The sequence below is a fragment of the Rhinatrema bivittatum genome, chromosome 4 (genome assembly GCF_901001135.1).
Source record: "Rhinatrema bivittatum chromosome 4, aRhiBiv1.1, whole genome shotgun sequence".
NCBI classification, from domain to species: Eukaryota; Metazoa; Chordata; class Amphibia; order Gymnophiona; family Rhinatrematidae; genus Rhinatrema; species Rhinatrema bivittatum.
This window is the reverse complement of record NC_042618.1, coordinates 83,423,966-83,440,128: the sequence shown is the minus strand read 5'-3', so window position 1 is coordinate 83,440,128 and position 16,163 is coordinate 83,423,966. Positions and strand designations below refer to the sequence as shown.

The 16,163-nt window shown below is 47.7% G+C and overlaps 1 protein-coding gene across 3 annotated transcripts in view; it reads right to left on the bottom strand.

Annotated features, from left to right (window-relative positions):
• NEK9 (NIMA related kinase 9) overlaps nucleotides 1-16,163 on the bottom strand; it is a 210,486-nt gene that overhangs the window by 94,889 nt on the left and 99,434 nt on the right. For all 3 annotated transcript variants that reach the window (XM_029598406.1, XM_029598407.1, XM_029598408.1), the window contains one exon: nucleotides 15,420-15,564. In XM_029598406.1, the coding sequence (XP_029454266.1) occupies nucleotides 15,420-15,564 (145 nt within the window). The remainder of the gene's footprint in view (nucleotides 1-15,419; nucleotides 15,565-16,163) is intronic.

The following is a 16,163-nucleotide window of genomic DNA, read 5'->3' as shown; positions in this document are numbered from 1 at the left end:
TCTTTGCTTAAACAACTTGATTAAACTTGATTAAAACTGATTAACTGATTCAACTGATTTCAAAAACTGGAGACCGCTAGTGCACTCAACCAAGTTAACCCCGACATGAGACTAACTGTGGGTGTCTTGAACTAAGGGTAGGCAATGGCTTACCCGTATTTGTTTAATCTAGAGGTTCACTTTCCAAGGTCCTCCTTTTCTGGGGCAGCCGTGGGCGGGCTGCTGAGTCCATCTGTCTACACTAAGGAAAACGAAATTATCAGGTAAGTAATTTCTCCATTTCCTAGCGTGTAGCAGATGGACTCAGGATCAATGGGATGTACAAAAGCTACTCCCAGACAGGGTGGGAGGCTGCCCGTGGCCTACTTAGTACTGCCCTTGCGAAGGCTGTGTCTTCTTGGGCCTGGACATCCAGGCGGTAGAACCTGGAGAAGGTGTGTAGGGAGGACCATGTCACCGCTCTACAGTTTGGTCCCCGGATACAGCCTGGGTCCTAGTAAAATGAACCTTAACCTGTAGGGGTAAGGGCTTTCCTGTCTCTATGTAAGCTGCCTTGATTACTTCCTTGATTCAGCGAGCTATGGTCGCTCGTGAGGCCGCTTCGGCTTGATTCTTCCCGCTGTGGAGGACAAACAGGCGGTCTGTTTTGCGCACCTGTTCCGATTGTTCCAGGGATCGTATCAGGAGTCTGCCGACGTTTAGATGGCGAAGAAGGCGGGGGAGTCTTCCAAGTCCTTATGTTCCTTTGGATATGGTAGGGAGATGGCTTGGTTCAAATGAAACTCGGAGACCATTTTGGGTAGAAAGGAGGGGATGGTGCAAAGCTGTATCGTTCCAGGAGTGAACCTAAGGAACGGTTCCCGACAGGATAGTGTCTGCAGCTCGGAGATGCGCTGGGTAGAACATATTGCCAGCAGGAATACCGTCTTCAATGTTAAGAGGCACAGTGACAGACTGCACATGGTCTGAAGGAAGCCCCCGCTAGAAAGTCTAATACCAAATTGAGGTTCCATAGGGGCACCGGCCACTTCAGAGGGGTGGTCAAAGTTGCTTCACCCCTTTAAGGAAACGGGTCAAGTCCGGATGCACTGATAGACAGATTCTGCTCAATTTGGCTCTGAAGCAGGAGAGAGCTGTTACTTGAACCTTGAGGGAGATGAGAGACAATCCTTTCTTCATACCATCCTGTAGAAATTCTAGAATCATGGGAATCTTGGCTGTCCGCGGGGATACCCCGCAGTCCACACACCAGGCTTCGAATATTCTCCAGATCTGTATGTATGTCAGAGATGTTGAGAACTTCCGTGCGTGGAGCAGGGTGTCAATCACGGCCTTCGAATACCCACGCTTCTTCAGGCGAGTCCTCTCAAGGGCCAGACCGTAAGAGAGAATCGAGCTGGATCTTTGTAAAGAATTGGGCCCTGCTGGAGAAGGTCCCTGTATGGAGGTAGGCACAGAGGGCTCCCCGCAAGGAGTCTCTGCATGTCTGTGTACCATGGGCGTCTTGGCCAATCTGGGGCCACTAGTAGAACTAGTCCCCTGTGGTGTTCTACCTTGCGGATGACCTTGCCCAGTAGTGGCCAAGGGGGGGAAGGTGTACAGTAAGTCCTCCTCTGGCCAGTTCTGGACGAGGGCGTCGATCCCTTGGGAGTGTGGCTCTCGTCTTCGGCTGAAGAATCTGGGGACTCGGGCATTGAGAGAGGTGGCTAGAAGGTCCATGGTTGGCAGACCCAACGATTTACTATCAGTTGGAATGCTGTGTTCAACAGTGCCCATTCCCCCAGGTCCAGGCTTTCTCTGCTGAGGAAGTCCGCTGAGACGTATTTCCCTACGATGTGAGAGGCTGAGATCCCTTGTAGATTTACCTCCACCCATGCCATGAGAGGGTCTATTTCCAGAGACACCTATTGGCTTCTGGTTCCTCCCTGGTAGTTGATGTAAGCAACCGTTGTAGCATTGTCCGACATTACTCGGATCGCTTGTCCTTGGGCCCTGTGGTTAAATCACAGGCACGCTAGTCTGACTGCTCGGGCTTCCAGGCGGTTTATGTTGCATCCCGCCTCTTCTTTGTTCCATTGTCCCTGGGTCATCAGTTCCTGACAGTGGACTCCCCACCCTCGTAGGCTTGTGTCTGTGGTGAGCACAATCCACTTCGGTGGGAATAGGCTTACTCCCCTGCTCAGGTGGTCTTCCTGTAACCACCATTGAAGCTGAGAATATACCTCTGCTGGTAGTTGGAGGCGAATTGATTAGTCATGGGACAGTGGGTTCCAGCGTGACAGTAAGGAGTACTGGAGAGGTCGCATGTGAGCCCTTGACCATGGAAATACCTCCAGGGTTGATGCCATAAGCCCAAGGACTTGAAGATAGTCCCATACCTTGGGGCATGTACTGGTCATTAACCGTCGTAATTGTTTCATCAGTTTCCTCCTTCTTAAGGGAGGGAGGAAGACCTTGTTCTATTTGATGTCAAAGCAGGCCCCCAGGTATTCTAGATACTGAGAGGGCTGTAGACTGCTCTTGACCGTGTTCACGACCCAACCAGGTTCCTGCAGTAGGTTCTTGATAAAGCTGGTTACTGTCGCTCTCTTCTGAAGACTTTGCCCTGATCAGCCAGTTGTCCAAGTAAGGGTGTACCAAGATCCCTTCCTTCCTCAGTGTTGCTGCCACGACCACCATAATTTTGGAGAATGTTCTGGGGGCGGTTGCTAGTCCGAAGGGTAGCACTCGGAACTGGTAATGGTGTCCCAGTACCACAAAGCGTAGAAAACGCTGGTGATCTTGATGGACTGGAATGTGAAGGTAGGCTTCGGAGAGGACTAGGGAGGTTAGGAACTCTCCTGGTTGTACTGCCATTATTACGGAGCGGAGAGTCTTCATGTGGAAGTGTAGTATCTACAGATGACAGCTGACGTTCTTGAGATCCAAGATGGGTCGGAATGATCCTTCTTTCTTGGGGACGATAAAATGGAATAACTCCCCGTATTTTGTTGGGGCGTAGGAACCGGAGTTATAGCCTTCAGACTGAGTAGTCTTATTAAAGTGGCTTCCACTGCCAGTCTCTTGGTGTGGGAGTGGCAGGGTGACATCACACATTTGTCCCAAAGGATGCTGCAGAACTCCAGAGAGTAACCTTCTCGAATGATGGTTAGTACCCATTTGTCCGATGTGGTCTCAACCCATCATTGGTAGAAGAGGGAAAGTCGACCCCCTATTTCCTCTTCCTGTGGATGGGTCGGCCCATTCTCATTGGGGAGCACGGTTGGAGCCTGTCCCCGGGCCTCTTCCTCTCTTGGTTTGTTGGTTCCGAAAGGGCTGGGACCTTCCTGAGGGGCAAGGTGCCTGGAACTGCGAGTTCCTGTAGAGACGAAAGCATTGAGAGCCTCTGCATCTAGTTCTTCTGGGGAAGGGGCGATGGGATCTTTTACGCCTGTCCTCCGGAAACCGAGGCACTGGAGATTCACCCCACTTGCTGGCTAGCTTCTCCAATTCGATTCCGAATAAGAGAGATCCTTTAAAGAGCATTCTTGTGGGATTCGCTTTAGAGGTCGCGTCAACAGACCAATTCCACAACCATAACTATCTTCTGGCCGCCACTACAGAGGCTACTCCTCTGGCTGAGGTATGCACCAGATCTGAGCTTGCGTCCATCAGGAAGGCTGTTGCGGGTTCAATCGTCTCACCGGTATGCGTTCCGGAGTTATTTGCCTCTCTCGAGAGATGCAAGCAGGAATGTGCCACCAGTGCGCAGCAGGAGGCAATCTGCAGTGTCATTGCTGTTCCAACAAAGGCCTGCTTAAGAATGGATTCTAATCGTCTATCCTTCAATGCAAACCCTCCCTCAACGGGAATGGTTGTTCGCATTGAGAGTCGTAAATCCGTGGATAAAGGTAAGGGGGGGGTTTAGATAGGGCCGGGGGGGGTGTGTTAGGTAGAGGAAGGGAGGGAAAGGTGAGGGGAGGGCGAAAGAGAGTTCCCTCTGAGGCCGCTCCGATTTCGGAGCGGCCTCGGAGGGAATGGAGACAGGCTGCGCGGCTCGGCGCACGCCGGCTGGCCAAAATCGGCAGCCTTGTGCGCACCAATCCAGGATTTTAGAAGATACGCGTCTGCTGCGCAAACAAAAGTACACGAACGCGCTTTTTTAAAAAATCTACCCCTTTCTTCTTCTTTGCTGTAATTTCCTAACATTGTGCTGATGTGTGGGGTAGTGTCCGCATCTGCTAGGAGATGGAGAGAAAATGAGGAGCTGAGGTCACTGCAGGGGTATATCTAGGGTGACGTCAGCTTTGAAATCTGACTCCATCTCCCATCTGCTAGCAGAAGAGCACATTACCCACAGGTCCTGAGCCCATCTGGCTACACGCTAGGAAACTAGATTTTCTTCTTAATAGTCTATAGAGGTTCAAAACCATTGCTACTAATGATCTGCCCTTTCCTATTCAGACCCAAGACACTGCAGGAAGAAAAGTTAACTGTGGAGAAGTGATTGCGGCAATCAGAATTATTCCAAAGCAGAGATAATGGAGAAGAAACTGATGTTAAATTCTTGTTTACCAAAATCCTGAAGCAAACATCCATCACAGCGGAGATGACAGGTTGAGCTACTTGCAAAGGTTTCCTAGTTTTTTCAGAGCTCACAAAGGAATAGCAAAGTTCTCAGCTCTTACTAGTGCTGTTTTCATTGAAATCCAATCAGGATATTTGTTCATTCAAAAAATAACACTTTTCAATAATATTGCCCAGCAGTACAGCTAAAATTAAATAATGCACCCCCCCCCTTGCCTTTCTGGGTAGACAAAGCTGCAAATCCCACCTTAGGCTTTTTCTCCTGCCAAATAAAGCAAATTTGCTTGCCGTAAATGGAGTTTTCCGTAGATGGCAGGATGAATTAGCCATGACATGAGGGTGGAATCATCCGATGGTGCCAGACTTCTCTCTCTAGCAGAGTCAGGAGTTCCTGTACGGGCACTGCCTCATGTGCCCCTCATTCAATTGTAGAACTAAGCTTTAGCTCGGTAGTCAACTCTCCAGGGAGGTGGGTATTCAGCATGACTAATTCATCCTGTCTACAGAGAACCCCATTTATGCAAAGCAAAGTTGCTTTCTACATTGACAAGCAGGGCTGTATCAGCCATGACATGTGGGGATCCCACGCTGAAGGTGGTTGAATAAGTAACTCAGACCCCCCTGCTTATCCAAAGTTACTGTCATTTTGGAGAGACTGTCTGGAAAGTAAGGAGACATCAAAGTTACTGTCATTTTGGAGAGACTGTCTGGAAAGTAAGGAGACATCAAGGTGTAAATTGAGAACCAAGTTGTAGCTTAGCAGGTGTTTTCAATGAAGTTAGTTCTTAGATCAGCCATCGAAGTAATAATGGCTCTCACTTGATGAGCCTTGACAGAATCTGTGATCTGAAGACCAGCCAATGCTTAATCATGCGCGATTCAGTCTGCTAGCCAGCTGGACAAAGTATACTTGGCAACAGCCATGCCCAGTCTTTTGGAATCATAGGAATTGAATAATGAGGCCGAGCTCTCCTCAGGTAATAGGCTACTGAATGGAGGGCCTTCTCTCTGACATGACATATTCAAAATTGATGGCTAGTGTGCATTAGTAGGGATTTAAAAATGGCAGGACCTTGTTGAACGAGCCCGAACTGAAGTTCCCCGATGCAGTCCTAACAAAAGTGGAGCCGTGTCAGAATGATTTGTTTTGTGGACATCTAATGGCAGCGTTTATGCTGCAAAGATAAGTTTTTCCATTCTCTCTCCTCAGAGGTTAAATTATTTCATGAATGATAATAGAGTAATAAGCATGGAGTTTGTTTTAAGAAGAAATATATAAGAAATCATACAAAGCACATTATGTTTAAACTGTATTAGCTATTTCACAGGTAGAATACAAAGGCATATAAGAACATAAGAACATAAGAAATTGCCATACTGGGTCAGACCAAGGATCCATCAAGCCCAGCATCCTGTTTCCAACAGTGGCCAATCCACGCTACAAGTACCTAGCAATTACCCAAACACTAAGAAGATCCCATAGTACTGATGCCAGTAATAGCAGTGGCTATTCCCTAAGTAAACTTGATTAATAGCCATTAATGGACTTCTCCTCCAAGAACTTATCCAAACCTTTTTTGAACCCAGCTACACTAACTGCACTAACCACATCCTCTGGCAACAAATTCCAGAGCTTTATTGTGCGTTGAGTGAAAAAGAATTTTCTCCGATTAGTCTTAAATGTGCTACTTGCTAACTTCATGGAATGCCCCCTAGTCCTTCTATTATCCAAAAGTGTAAATAACCGAGTCACATCTACTCGCTCAAGACCTCTCATGATCTTAAAGACCTCTATCATATCTCCCCTCAGCCGTCTCTTCTCCAAGCTGAACAGCCCTAACCTCTTCAGCCTTTCCTCATAGGGGCATGCAGGTGGTTCCTTCCCATACACAGCACACAAGAAAACAAGAAAAGAAAGATGTAACAAAAGTCAACTAAAACTTTTGTGTAAATCCCCCATCAATCCCACCCCCTACCCTTACAAAGTAAACTATTCATAAACAGATTCCAGTAGTTTTCAGGCTAAAGATAAACAAAATCAATAGACACCAATAATCAAAAATCATTGAGAAGCAGGCTTTGTGCCCTGTGGGACAGAATAGTAACGTAGGGCAGTCGGATGTCCAAAGCCTGCTTCTTTCGGAGTGGAGACGCTCGTTTACTAGACAGCAAATGAGGAACACTATTTCTCCACTGTAGGTACGTTGGAGGGTGGACTTGTCTCCAACTGCGCAATAAGGAATTCTTCGCTATCCACTATTTTTGAGAAGATGATACGCTGGGCGAGATTTGAAGACCCCAAACAAAGCTGCATTATCAGTGAAACAAACACATCGCAAGAACACTTTCGACAAAATGAAATACAGTTTTCCAAACCTCTTGAATTTTCACACAAAACCAAAACTGATGTCCCAATGTGCTTCCCACCACTCCACACTTAAGACATAAATCAGTTTATGCAACTCATGCCCCACTGCCTGCTGGCTGCTGCCTTTGTTTCGTGTCTGCAGCCCACTTTTTCTTTCATCTGTCATGGGCACATCCGGTTTTTGTCGATGTCCCCGGTGCCCGAGGACCATGTCCATTACAGATCCTCACGAGATATGTGTCCTCTGCCTGGGGAGATTAAATGACGTCTGGGGTTGTCGCTTGTGGACCCAAATGACTCAGAAGGGATGTTACCTCTACGTCCAGGCAACAGAAACTGGAGAAGGTGTGCACTGAGGACCACATCGCCGCTCGGCAGATATCATAAGAACATGCCACACTGGGTCAGACCAAGGGTCTATCAAGCCCAGCATCCTGTTTCCAACAGTGGCCAATCCAGGCCACAAGAACCTGGCAAGTACCCAAAAACTAAGTCTATTCCATGTTACCATTGCTAATGGCAGTGGCTATTCTCTAAGTGAACTTAATAGCAGGTAATGGACTTCTCCTCCAAGAACTTATCCAATCCTTTTTTAAACACAGCTATACTAACTGCACTAACCACATCCTCTGGCAACAAATTCCAGAGTTTAATTGTGCGTTGAGTAAAAAAGAACTTTCTCCGATTAGTTTTAAATGTGCCCCATGCTAACTTCATGGAGTGCCCCCTAGTCTGTCTATTATCCGAAAGAGTAAATAACCGATTCACATCTACCTGTTCAAGACCTCTCGTGATTTTAAACACCTCTATCATATCCCCCCTCAGTCGTCTCTTCTCCAAGCTGAAAAGTCCTAACCTCTTTAGTCTTTCCTCATAGGGGAGCTGTTCCATTCCCCTTATCATTTTGGTAGCCCTTCTCTGTACCTTCTCCATCGCAATTATATCTTTTTTGAGATGCGGCGACCAGAATTGTACACAGTATTCAAGGTGTGGTCTCACCATGGAGTGATACAGAGGCATTATGACATTTTCCGTTTTATTCACCATTCCCTTTCTAATAATTCCCAACATTCTGTTTGCTTTTTTGACTGCCGCAGCACACTGAGCCGACGATTTCAATGTGTTATCCACTATGATGCCTAGATCTCTTTCTTGGGTTGTAGCACCTAATATGGAACCCAACATTGTGTAATTATAGCATGGGTTATTTTTCCCTATATGCATCACCTTGCACTTATCACATTAAATTTCATCTGCCATTTCGATGCCCAATTTTCCAGTCTCACAAGGTCTTCCTGCAATTTATCACAATCTGCTTGTGATTTAACTACTCTGAACAATTTTGTATCATCTGCAAATTTGATTACCTCACTCGTCGTATTTCTTTCCAGATCATTTATAAATATATTGAAAAGTAAGGGTCCCAATACAGATCCCTGAGGCACTCCACTGCCCACTCCCTTCCATTGAGAAAAATGTCCATTTAATCCTACTCTCTGTTTCCTGTCTTTTAGCCAGTTTGCAATCCACGAAAGGACATCGCTACCTATCCCATGACTTTTTACTTTTCCTAGAAGCCTCTCATGAGGAACTTTATCAAACGCCTTCTGAAAATGCAATTACACTACATCTACCGGTTCACCTTTATCCACATGTTTATTAACTCCTTCAAAAAAGTGAAGCAGATTTGTGAGGCAAGACTTGCCCTGGGTAAAGCCATGCTGACTTTGTTCCATTAAACCATGTCTTTCTATATGTTCTGTGATTTTGATGCTTAGAACACTTTCCACTATTTTTCCTGGCACTGAAGTCAGGCTAACCAGTCTGTAGTTTCCCGGATCGCCCCTGGAGCCCTTTTTAAATATTGGGGTTACATTAGCTATCCTCCAGTTTTCAGGTACAATGGATGATTTTAATGATAGGTTACAAATTTTTACTAATAGATCTGAAATTTCATTTTTGAGTTCCTTCAGTCTAACTTCTGCCCATGAGACCACCTGAGCCCTAGTGGAATGAGCTTTAACCTGAGAAGGTAATGGCTTGCCTGCCTCCACGTAGGCTCCAGTGACCACCTCCTTAATCCAGCGAGCTATGGTAGCCCACGAAGCTGGTTCACCCTGCTTCCTTCCATCGTGAAGGACAAACAGGCAGTCCGTCTTTCAGACCGGTTCTGAAATTTTCAGATATCGCACCAATGGTCTACTGACATTCAAATGACAGACAAGGCAGTATTCCTCTGCATCCCTGTGCTTATCTAAGGATGGCAACGAAATGGACTCATTCACACGAAACTCTGAGACTACCTTGGGCAAGAAGGATAGAATGGTATGAAACTGTAACGTTCCTGGAGTCATCCAGAGGAAGGGTTCCCGATATGACAATGCCTACAGTTCAGAGATGCGACGTGCCAAGCATATAGCGACCAAGAACACCATTTTCAACGTTAATAAATGCAAAGAAAGACTGCGCAGAGGCCAAAAGGAAAGCTCTGCCAAAACTTTCAATACTAGATTAAGATTCCACAAGGGAACCAGCCACCGTAGGGGTGGCCGAAGGTACTTCACCCCTTTCAGAAAATAGGCCATGTCCAGATCAGCTGACAGGGAGGTTCTGTTTACCTCACCCCTTGAAACAGGAGAGAGCCACTACCTGCACCTTCAAGGAGTTAAGGGCCAAACCTTTATTCAAGCCGCCCTGCAAAAATTCCAGACTAAGTGGGATTTTGACCGCCCGAGGGTGGACACCACGTTCCTCGCACCAGGCCTCAAATATTTTCCAGACTCGCACACACGCTAGCGCAGAGTATGGTGGCAATTACTGCCGCAGAATATCTTTGTTTCATCAGGCAAGCCTTGTCAAGGGCTAGACCGTAAAACAGAATCGAGCTGGATCCTCGTGAAGGACTGGTCCCTACTGTAGCAGGTCCTTTTGCAGTGGGAGATACAGGGGGTCTCCACCAGGAGTCTTAGCATGTCCACCTACCATGGACCCCTGGGCCAATCCAGTGCTACTATTATAATAATCCCCTGCGGTGCTCGATTCTGCGAATGACCCTGCCCAGCAGGGGCCATGGAGGGAAAGCATATAGCAACTCTTCTGCCGGCAAGGTCTGAACCAGAGCGTCGATCCCCAAGGACCACAGATCTCTTCTGCGACTGAAGAATCGGGGAACTTTCTCATTGTGAGATGCAGCCAGCAGGTTGATGGATGGGAGACCCCAGCAATCTACCATTAGCTGAAAGGCTTTGGCTAACAATGCCCACTCTTCCTGGATCCAGACTCTCCCTGCTTGGAAAGTCTGCTCTGACATTGTCTTTTCCTGCAATGTGGGAAGCTGAGATCATCTGTAGATGTATTTCCACCCATTCCATAATGAGATCTATCTCCTGTGACACCTGCTGGCTCTTGGTTCCACCCTGGTGGTTGATGTAGGCTTTTCCTGCAATGTGGGAAGCTGAGATCATCTGTAGATGTATTTCCACCCATTCCATAATGAGATCTATCTCCTGTGACACCTGCTGGCTCTTGGTTCCACCCTGGTGGTTGATGTAGGCTACCGTCGTTGCGTTGTCCAACATTACGTGGACCGCTTGATCCTGGAATCTGTGGATGAATTGTAGACACGCCAATCTGACTGCCCGGGCTTCCAGGCGGTTGATGTGCCAGACAGCCTCTTCTTCGGTCCAACGTCCCTGGGCCGACAGTTCCTGACAGTGAGCTCCCCCAGCCCTGGAGACTCATGTTTGTTGTGAAAACAGGGGCACACCCCTGCTCAGATGAGCATACTACAGCCACCACTGGAGCCAAGAGCATATGTCCATCGGCAGGTAGAATCGAATCGTTTCGAGACTGCGGGTTCCAACGTGACAGCAGTGAGCGTCAAAGTGGTGGCATGTGTGCCTTAGCCCATGGCACCACCTCCAGGACTGCTGCCATCAAACCGAGAACTTGGAAATAGCTCTACACCGTCGGGCGTATCATGCTCATCAACTGATGCACCTGGTACATCAACTTCTGTATCCATGTGGATGGAAGAAACACTTTGCCCTGCCTGGTGTCAAACTGGAATCCCAGATACTCCAAGGCTGGGAAGGCTTGATGCTGCTCTTGGTGAGGTTTACTAACCAGCTGAGTTCCTGTAACAGAGAGATCACCCTGTTGGCTCTCCTCCATGAACTTGGCCCAGATCAGCCAATCGTCCAGGTACGGGTGCACCAGGATCCCTTCTTTTCTTAATGCTGTTGCCACAACCACCATGATCTTGGAGAAGGTTCTGGGGGTGGTGGCTAAGCCAAAGAGTAACATCTGAAACTGATAATGGCGACCCAGCACCGCAACACATAGGAAACGTTGGTGTTCCTTCTGGATTGAAATATATAGGTAGACCTCGGTCAGATCCAGGGAGGTTAGGAACTTTCCCGGTTGTATGGCCATTATCACAGAGCATAAGGTTTCCACGCGAAAATGAGTTACTTGCAGGTGATGATTGATGGGGAAAGGAAACTTCCTTCTTGGGTGCGACAAAATTAATGGAATAACGCCCCGTATTTTCCTGGGGCATAGATACTGGGACTACTGCCCTTATCCTGAGGAGTCTTAGAAGTGTGATCTCCACTGCCTGCTTCTTGTGATGGGAGTGGCAAGGAGATATCATGAATACTGTTGAGAATCTGCTTGGGAGTTAGCAATCTGTTATTGTGAGGAGTTAACAGTCTGCTTGGAGTTAGCAATCTGTTATTCTGTTATTGATCTGATGCCTGATGGGAGGAGCAATCAGATAGTTGAGGGTGGATCCTTGGACCAGTGGCAGATGACCACACCCCTGGGGAATGATCCCGAGAGGGACCACCGGTCAGGCTCAGAGTTAGGAGACAAACACACACTAGTTCTTTATTAGACAGTATACTGAACCACCAGAGATGGCAGTAGTGAGCTGGCAAGCCCGGCTGGGCTGCATTCCCTCAGATACTGGAACAGCGATCCCTGGAGGCTGAGCTGAAGAGAGACTGAGATATAGTGAGTAGGCAGGTTATGCAGATGTAACACGCACACAATATCCCAATGAAGCCCAGGAGCTGGAAAGAATAGGCCTCGAGGAGCGAGTATCTGGTTCCAGGGAAAGCTCAGAGAGAACAATGGTAACTCACTGATGTAGCTGAGATAGTTGGTAGTGAAGACTTCCAGGCACAAGAGAATACGAAGTAAGTCTTGGATGTGGGCCCTCGAGGAGCAAGTACCAGTTCCAGACTGTCACTTGAAAAAACAAGAGAGAGTGAGGCCCCTGAGGAGCGGGTACCTCTGGTAAATCTGAGGAGGCAGAGTAGCTTAGACAGACAAGGCGAGTCCGTTGTCAATCCGTGTCCTTGCTAACTCAATGTGTTAGCAAATTCCAAGACCTTAAATATCCGTCGCAGGTGACGTGATCTTCGGGGGACGCCCCCGAGGTTCGCGCCAATGCTGGTACTTCAATCGGGGCCGCACCATGCGCGTGCCCCTAACCCTCCAGGAAACATGGCGGTTGCAGCGTCGAGCCGGTCCGGGAACGCCCAAGGACAAGTGGCAGGAGAACGCCACGGTAGCCAGTCTTCCCGTGGACGGAGAGGGAGGTGCCAGAGAGGTAAGGAAGGCAGAGAGAGGTCTTTGGGCACCGACGGACACAACAAATACGTCCCGAGGAGTAATGTGGAATTCCAGTGCCTATCCTTCTCGAATGACTTCCAGTACCCATTTGTCCGAAGTAATCTCAACCCACTGTTGGTAAAAGAGGGACAGGCAACCCCTTATCTCCTCGTCCCGAAGGTGGATCGGCAAAATCTCATTGTGGGTTTCGGGATGAGATTGAAACCGAACCTGCCCTTCTCCTGGGCTGTCAATTACGAAAGGACTGGGACCTCCCAAGGGGTTGAGACCTCTGAAATGTCAAGTTTCTCTACTAGGGGCAAAAATGCTGGGAAATCTGGAAGGACCCCTCCAGGCGAGGGGCGCTGTGGCTGCTTCCTCTTATATTCCAGTAACCAGGGAACTGGAGACTTGCCCCATTTACTGGCCAGCTTTTCCAATTCGCTCCCAAATAGGAGTGATCCTTTAAAAGTCTTCTTTGTAAGATTAGCTTTGGAGATTGATCCAGCTGACCAGTTCCGCAGCCATAGCTGTCGTCTGGCCACCACCAGTGAGGACACTCCTCTGGCCAAAGTACATACTAAATCAAAGCATGTGTCTGCTAAACAGGCAGCAGCAGGTTCCATAACCACTCTGGAATTTACTCTTGAGAGAAGTAGACACGAACGAGCCACCAGAGCGCAATAAGAAGCGATCTGTAAGGTCATTGCTACAGCATCAAAGGCTTGTTTAAGGATAGACTCAATCTGGCTATCATGCGCATCTTTTAAGGCTGCTCCTCCTTCCACTGCGATAGTTGTTCATTTAGAGACGGCACAGACCAGTGCATCCACTTTAGGTAAACACAAACGTTCCCTTACCGCTGGATCCAGAGGATATAGAGCTTCCAACGCTCGGCCCCCTTTAAAATTTGCTTCTGGGGAATCCCATTATAGATCAATCAATTCCTGGATGGCATTCATCACAGGAAAGTAGCAGGAGGCCTTCTGCAGGAAAACCAGAATGGAATTCGTCTTTGGTTCCTTCATAGACTCCACCCTAGGAACTCGCAGCATCTTCAGGGTCTGGGAGACTAGGGCCAACACTTCGTCTCTATGGAAAAACGGTAACATGGTACAATACGGTTCTAACCCAGGGGGAATTCCCCATCTTCCAAGGAATCTGTATCCTCCTCTTCATCTGTGCCGTCTAGGTCCCTGCCAGGGATACCCTTGGTAAGGTGAGACATACCTCGAGACCTGCTGGTAGGAACAGGAGAAGGAGGGGCCACTGGCTGAGGTTTCATCCAGACTGGGGCAAGAGAAGCAGTAGACTGTGCCTGCATGAAGGCTTGCAGTCCCTGGACAAACTCCATCCAGGAAAAGACTGCCGGGTCCATGCCTAGTCCAGGAGGTACTGGGGTGGGGCCAGCTGAATTTCCCTCTTCCACGGATGAACCCATCAAGGGGATGCTAAGGTCCGGCGTACTTCCAGTTAGGCAGTGGTCAACAAATCCTCCAAAGTCCAAGGAGGCCAATTCCCCTTGGGCTTCCTTGCAGAGCTGACATAAGTTGGAGTCCAGGTCAGACTGAGAGGCTCTAATATAGCAAGCGTTGCAGAGAGTAATGTGCTTAGCTTTCTTAGTTGGCGGTGCCATTGGCTGTGGTAATTGTGTGTCCTATCGGCGCGCGCTTATAAATTTATGCGTACAGATTTTCAGCGCCTAGAGAGGATGCGGCGAGTGCGCCCAGCTTTTCATGTGTTCTGTGCTTAGTAGATTGTGCGCAAATGTATGCGCGTAACAATATGCGTGGTGCGCATGTGTAGAGCCGACACACTGCGTATACCAACGTTCTATGGAGGGCAACGCGACACGTATAAAGACACGCAAGATGGCGCTGCTGAGGCCTACCACACGGTGTGCTGACCAAACCTAAAGTGGGGCCTAGCTCCGTGCAAGTTACCCCCATGCAGAAATGTTACACCTAAAGTTAACACAGGTTATCCCATTTCTTCGTTTCTATCCTCTAAAGATCCTCTGTTAATCCCACGCCCTTCTGAATTCAATTACTGTTCTTGTCTTCACCACCTTTTCGAGGGAAAGCATTCCATGCACCCACCAGCTTTTCTGGACATTGTTCTGAATCTACCCCCTTGAAGCTTCATATCATGATCCCTGGTTCTACAGCTTCCTTTCCATTGGAAAAGGTTTAATTCTTGTGCAGGATTTGAACACATATTCCCTGGCCCTTCAATAAATTTAGGGCTAATTTAAGATGAAGGGGGGCAAAGTAGAAATACCCATATTCATGCACAGATTACTACATCGATAAAGGAGAAGACTGTAAGAGAGAACACAGATTTCCTCAATCTGTACCAAATCACTTCAAATGATAGAAAATAATAGTGGCCTGTAACAAATGTTTGGGCATAAGAATTCACTTATAAAACAGAATAAAAACTAATACAGTACAAAATAAAATCAGAAAAACAATCTGTACAGGCCTTAAAATAAAATGTAAAGCAAAACATGTGCATGGACAGGTTTCAGCAAACAAATGCTTGCATCAAGGAGAATTACATACAAATGAAAAATAAAAACAAATGGAACCAATCGCTCTCATTCTACAGTGAATACCCTCCATACTCTCTCACCTGTCACACAGAGCACGTCCCCACCAGTCACAAAGAAACTGTCCCTGCTTGGAGGGGGGCAGGTGAGGACAGGTGCTCTCCCCACCCATCACACAGAGCACATGGCCCTGCTGAGGGAGGGGTACACTCTCATCCATCCGAGAGGTAGAGCTTTCTCCACCCATCACGCAGACTGCATGTCCCCATCCCACCCATCATGCAGCTGCACGTGTCCCCATCAGGACTGTCTTACCTGTTACACAAATAGTGAAGTCGTGCCCGCAGGACACTTGGCGGATGGCTTTGCCCTGCAGCTTCTCCACATGCTTTGGCTGGCGGTATGATGCTCGGTCCCCATGGCCCAGCTGTCCGTTCAGTTTACTGCCTCCCTGCATATTCTTTGGGACAGCAAACAGAGCTCACATCAAGGTTGAACCTTTTCATTATCTGCTCCCTGCCTATACAAAGCCTATTGCTAACACTAGGAGAGCTTACAAAACGTGATAGAATGAGGAAATTAGTTAGAAAACAAATAAAATAAGCGGCTGCGAGGATTAAAAGTTTGCATGATGAGTGGACATTCTTTAAAAATATAATTTTGGAAGCCCAAATAAAATATATTCCTTGCATAAAACAAATTTGAAGAAAGACCAAACGACTGCCAGTGTAGTTTAATGGTGAGGTAAAGGAGACAGTCAAAACTAAAAGGGCATTGTTCAAAAATGTAAATCAGACAAATTAGGAATGTAGATAGCTGAGTGGCTGTGGACGTGAGGACCGCAAGGTAACATGCCTGCCAGATGCAAGGTTGGCAAACCTCAAGCATCACCTAGATAACATTTTAGACAGTGCTGGGGAGGAGCCGCTGTCATGGTACATGTGGGCACCAACGACATAGGAAAATGTAGGAGGGAGATTCTGGAAGCCAAATTTAGGCTCTTAGGTAGAAAGATTAAATCCAGAACCTCCAGGGTGGCATTCTCTGAAATGCTCCCTG